This window comes from Populus euphratica, unplaced genomic scaffold, assembly GCF_000495115.2.
Source record: "Populus euphratica unplaced genomic scaffold, PopEup_1.0 scaffold196.1, whole genome shotgun sequence".
NCBI classification, from domain to species: Eukaryota; Viridiplantae; Streptophyta; class Magnoliopsida; order Malpighiales; family Salicaceae; genus Populus; species Populus euphratica.
In genome coordinates, this window is record NW_011500075.1 from 8,141 (window position 1) to 13,099 (window position 4,959).

Below are 4,959 nucleotides of genomic sequence, written 5' to 3' on the forward strand. Positions count from 1 at the left end.
ATATATATATATATATATATATATATTCACATGATTCTCATGTTAAAATTTACTGATTTTTTTTTTGAAGATAATGAAGAAGTGAGCAAATACAATAACAAGTACTTGCCATCTTGCAAGTTGCTTGGTGGGACAAACAAACGATGACTTGTGATGTCGTCGCTTGTTCTATGCACCAATAATGTTATAATTATCTTTTACAAGTGTGACTTCAGGCATGTGAGTGTATGCGGGAAGAATCAAGCAATTCTGCCGGTGGGTCCCACCATTTCTTGGATTTTCTGCCAAACATAGATTGAAAATGGGAAATTTCCGAAATAATTCATTTGATTTGCATGTTTGGTGATCTGGTGAGGGAGCTACCAGTACCTAGAAAATAGCACTAGCAAGGTTTTCAATAGATGTTTCAAAGCCTGTTAAGGCAGCTTTTTCAGCCTTTCCAGGATCTTTTTGTCGAGTTAAACGTTGAAAACACAAACAACTACGAATATAGAGAGGGAAAGTAAATCAGCACCCACTAGTGGAAAGTAAATCCCACTAGTGGGTGCTGATGTCGCACCCACTAGTGTCTTTATAAATGAATAAAGAAAGAAAAGATGTATATCCCTTAGAGAATTTGAGAAAGTAAATCTCTCTGTTCTGTTATCGCTTGAAGCTAAAGAATAAATCATATATATATTGTTCCTTAGAAGGTGGTTACAGAAGGCAGGAAAACCAGCTGTAATGACAGCTGGTATAACTGTAAGACAGCTATGACAAGTTTCTAGAACTAGCAGTTATAACAATATAACAAATCAGTAACAATAAATTCAATAATGGCATTAGTGCACTGCGTATAGGTATCTCATCTAATGAACCACAATTGCTTTATGTTTTCCCTTTTTTTCTGAAGCAGTACACTCTTGCTTCTTGCTTGGTTCAGTCGATAGAACCCGATCATCTTGGCCAAGCCTTTCAACACTAAAATCAATCAATTACTCAAGAGATATTGCACAATATTTGTCTTCTCCTTCCATGTTTGGCTCCTCACATCCTCCTATTTCATCTCTGATAATCTGAGCCTCTTTTGAGTTGACTTCTAGTGCAGAATACTTCATAATCTCTGTATTTTTTCACTCGAAAACGGTGTGGACTCTGCGACTTGACGATGCAGGAAACTAAGCTTGGTTCCACTATTAGTAAAAAGCAATGTCATCTTTTTGCCAGGGTGGAGATCGCTGTACAAGTAGAATATTGTTGAGGCTGGGTTTTTTTTATGGTTATCTAGGATCAGGATCATCAAGCTGGTGGCAGTCCCCTTTGAAACAATATAATCAAATATTTTATGGTTGCCATGTTTTTTCTACCATAATCTTATTAATTGTTCCTATTATGTGTTTTCCACGTCAAATGATGCAGAATAATCACCTTCAACCATCTAGCTCAAAAAATCCGTCTCCAAATCATTTGGCGAATTTCTTTTAGAGTGCTGCAGTGCAATCATAATACAAAACGTTGAGTTGTTAGATGAGATATGGAAGTTTTTTTTTTACTTGAAACTTGTACATATATACAATCATTATTATTTTATATTTCATTTTATTAATTTAAGTAAAAAAAACAAGTGTGGCGAGATTCGATTCAAACTCTTAACTACTTGGTATAAAAACATATAAATCTTAAAACTTAATCTAAATGGTTTATATTAATCTCTCACAGTCCAAATTCCTTACACTATATATGTATACATATGTTTGTTTGTTTGTTTTTTCTTTTAGTTATTGATCAAGGTTTCTTCCATTCATTATGGGATCACATTTTCTAAGCATAAATACCAAATTGCAACTGTACTTCTGAATGTGTATACCTGATAAGGCAGGTTTTTCAGGATCACCTTCTTAAGGAAACCAGGGCTTCCACACCAAAACACGGTGAGGGCGTGCGTGTAAATAACAAACATAAACAGCTACGACAACAGGGAAGGGACCGGAGTACATAAATATTATAAACAGCTGCGACAACAGGGAAGGGACCGGGAGTACATAGATATTATAACCAGCCACGACAACGGGGAAGGGACCGGAGTACATAGATATTATAAACAGCTACGACAGCAAGGCAGCAAACTTATTAAAGCCCTGATCTGCTGATCAATACCGAGCTTTTACCTATGGTCATGGAGTCATTTTTTTATCCTTATTTGGCACCCAAACGAGAGTATCACTATCTAGAAAGTGACAAACAGCAGGTCCTGGCTTAATTTTGAGAACTTGAAACGCCATATGGTCTGGACTCCAAGCTGATGTGTTCAGGTGGCAAACCGTTACGGCTGTCACTCTGGTGCCATCAGCACCCACTAATGGAACCTCATCAACCTCTGTGTCTGCGATTACATGGCAATAGTGCACTGCATAAGGATATCTCATCTTGTGACACACTGCTGCTTTATGATCTCCAATCATTTTCACTGCGGCTGAAACCGTATACTCTTGCTTCTTGCCTGCTTCGGTCGAGAGTACCCGAACATTTTGGCCAAGCCTTTCAACACTAAAATCAATTAATGACTCTAGAGATGTAGCACAGTATTTGTCTTCTCCTTCCATGTTTGGCTCCTCGCATCCTCCTATTTCTTCTCTGATAACCTGAGCCTCTTTTGAGTTGACTTCTAGTGCAAAGTACTTCAAAATCTCTGGTATTTTGTCACTCGAAAATGGTATAGACTCTGCGACTTGACGAGGCAAGAAACTAACCTTGGTTCCACTATCCGTAAAAAGAATTTTCATTTTTTTATCTGGATGGAGATCGTTGTACTGGTAGAATATCGTTGAGTCAGGAAGGGCAGACTTTAGGGATTTTTTATCGCCTCTTTTATAGTGTCGTTTGTAAACTCTTCTATACGTTCTTTGGATAACAGCAGCACTTACGTTTTCATTAGCGAATTCTCTGGTGATTGAAGGATAATGACCAGGTTGTAGAAGATATTCCAGGGCTTTTGGCAATGGAGTGTTGGGCAACCTTGAGTACCAATACTTCTCAGTAGGTGGAGAAATATCGCTAGGGAGGAAGGTGGCAACTTTCTTTGGAAAAGGGACATTGTCAGCAGCCACAGCCACTGTCGTGTGGGTTACACCGATTGTATTGGCAGCGGTGGAGAAGGTAGTGTAGAGGGAGAGAGTGAGAAAGGAGAGGAGGAGCAGTGCACAAGAATTGGCTAGAGACATTTTTTGAAGATAATGAAGAAGTGAGCAAGTGACATTATTTATAGAGGTAAATTTGTTTATATCCTGTAAATCGACACGCGTGTGAAGTGAGAAGTTGACAAGTCAAAGGTAGAGACAAGCTCAAAGACACAAGGTCTGCGTGGTAGCCAATAGGGTTTGAGAGAGAGAGAGAGAAATGGAGTTGCTCAAGGGACGAGGCGTATCATTTTGCAATCGACTCCTTTCATTATTGACGCTCGCTGACAGAGCTGTCAGCACTGCTTGCACTAGGCAGTGATGGCAGCTTTGTCCTTGCACTATCTCTTACGGGCGGTGCAAGTGTGTGGGGTTGATAGTGACCAAGCCTTCCCTCACTCCTGTCTTTGTTTGCCCTGCATTCAAGACGCGATAATTGGTGAAATAGTATACTTTGTATATTAGCGAAGAAAATTAGAAATATTGACAAAAAATGGTATAGTTTAAAAAATAATTAGTCAAATAGTATACTTTGTATACGTGATAATTAACAATTATGATATTTAAAAATATCACGTTTAGATATGGTGAATATATCGATTGAATATTATAATTTTAAATTGTGACAACTTACCATATCAGATTTAAAATTATGATAGATAGTGTTTTTTAACCTGGTTCGTTTTTCTCTACCACCGTTGTAGCTTTTCTCTTTATAAAAAACTTGCTGTTTGTATTCTTTCTTTTTAAAAAAAATTGTCGATACTGCCGTCCTAGCTTTAGATTGTGTTTGCTGTCCGCCTGTTTTAATATCAGTGATGAAACAAACACAATAATATATTTAATAATTAAAAAAAATTATATTTTACACTGTGAGACATATTAAAAAATTAAATTTGAAATATAATTTTTTTACAGTAGTTTTTATATATGTTTTAATTAAGTTTTGTAAATATTCTATCAAAAATGTTTGAAAGTATTGTTATAGTTATTTTTTAAAGTGTTTTTCATTCAAAAATACATCAAAATAATATTTTATTTATTTTTTAAAAATTATTTTGATATCAACATATCAAAATGATTTGACAATACTAAAAAAATATTAATTTAAAATATAAAAAAATTTAATTTCTTTTAAAAGCGTTTTTTTAACACAAAAACAAATAGATATTACCTAAATATTTTATATATTTTTTATTATTATTTATAAATTTTAACTATAATTTTTACCAAGTATCTAAATCTAAATTAATAACTATTAACAACCTATCACAGCTTAGCACTGGTGACACTACCAATAACTACCAATAATTGTGAGAGTCAATTGAGAAATAAAGATACACGAGATTCTTGGAGAAACAAGGGTGGAGACTTTCACAATCTACCCTCAATTACAGGAGAGACATTGAGTGATCTTGGAGCTCTAACGGCAATATGTTTAAACCAATATGACAATCCAATCAAGCCTATAAAATCATGAAGTTCAAAATTACAATAACTCTACATGGTAGTTTAGCAAACTTACAGGGATTATCTGCTGACAAATTCCCTATTATCAAGCTATCATTGTAACAAACTTCTCTGTCGTGAAGATGTCATTACAACAAATTATCACTGTCATTAACCAAATTTCATGGGATTTCCCTTTTATTTTATAGCTGAATCATTATATATTATGAGTTTAAATACTTCACTTGCATAGCCTGGTTGTTTATGTTGAAAAATAAGAACAGAGACTAAATATTTATTTGCGAAATACTCTGTTAGCTCAGTTTATTTTTCTTTATGGTATTGAAGCCTCTGT

The 4,959-nt window shown here is 35.1% G+C and overlaps 1 protein-coding gene across 2 annotated transcripts in view; it reads right to left on the reverse strand.

The window, feature by feature from the left end:
- Positions 1–3,237, reverse strand: part of LOC105108584 (dehydration-responsive protein RD22-like) — a 6,067-nt gene extending 2,830 nt beyond the window's left edge. Inside the window, exon 1 of one of the 2 annotated variants that reach the window (XR_839085.1) lies at positions 2,207–3,237. Coding sequence is in view for 1 of the 2 variants with exons in the window: in XM_011002934.1 (XP_011001236.1) it covers positions 2,154–3,200 (1,047 nt within the window). In the remaining variant the exon portion in view is untranslated. Of the gene's footprint in view, positions 1–1,946 lie in introns of those variants that run through there. The other variant, XM_011002934.1, reaches the window with a different exon arrangement.
- Positions 3,238–4,959: the final 1,722 nt, after the last annotated feature.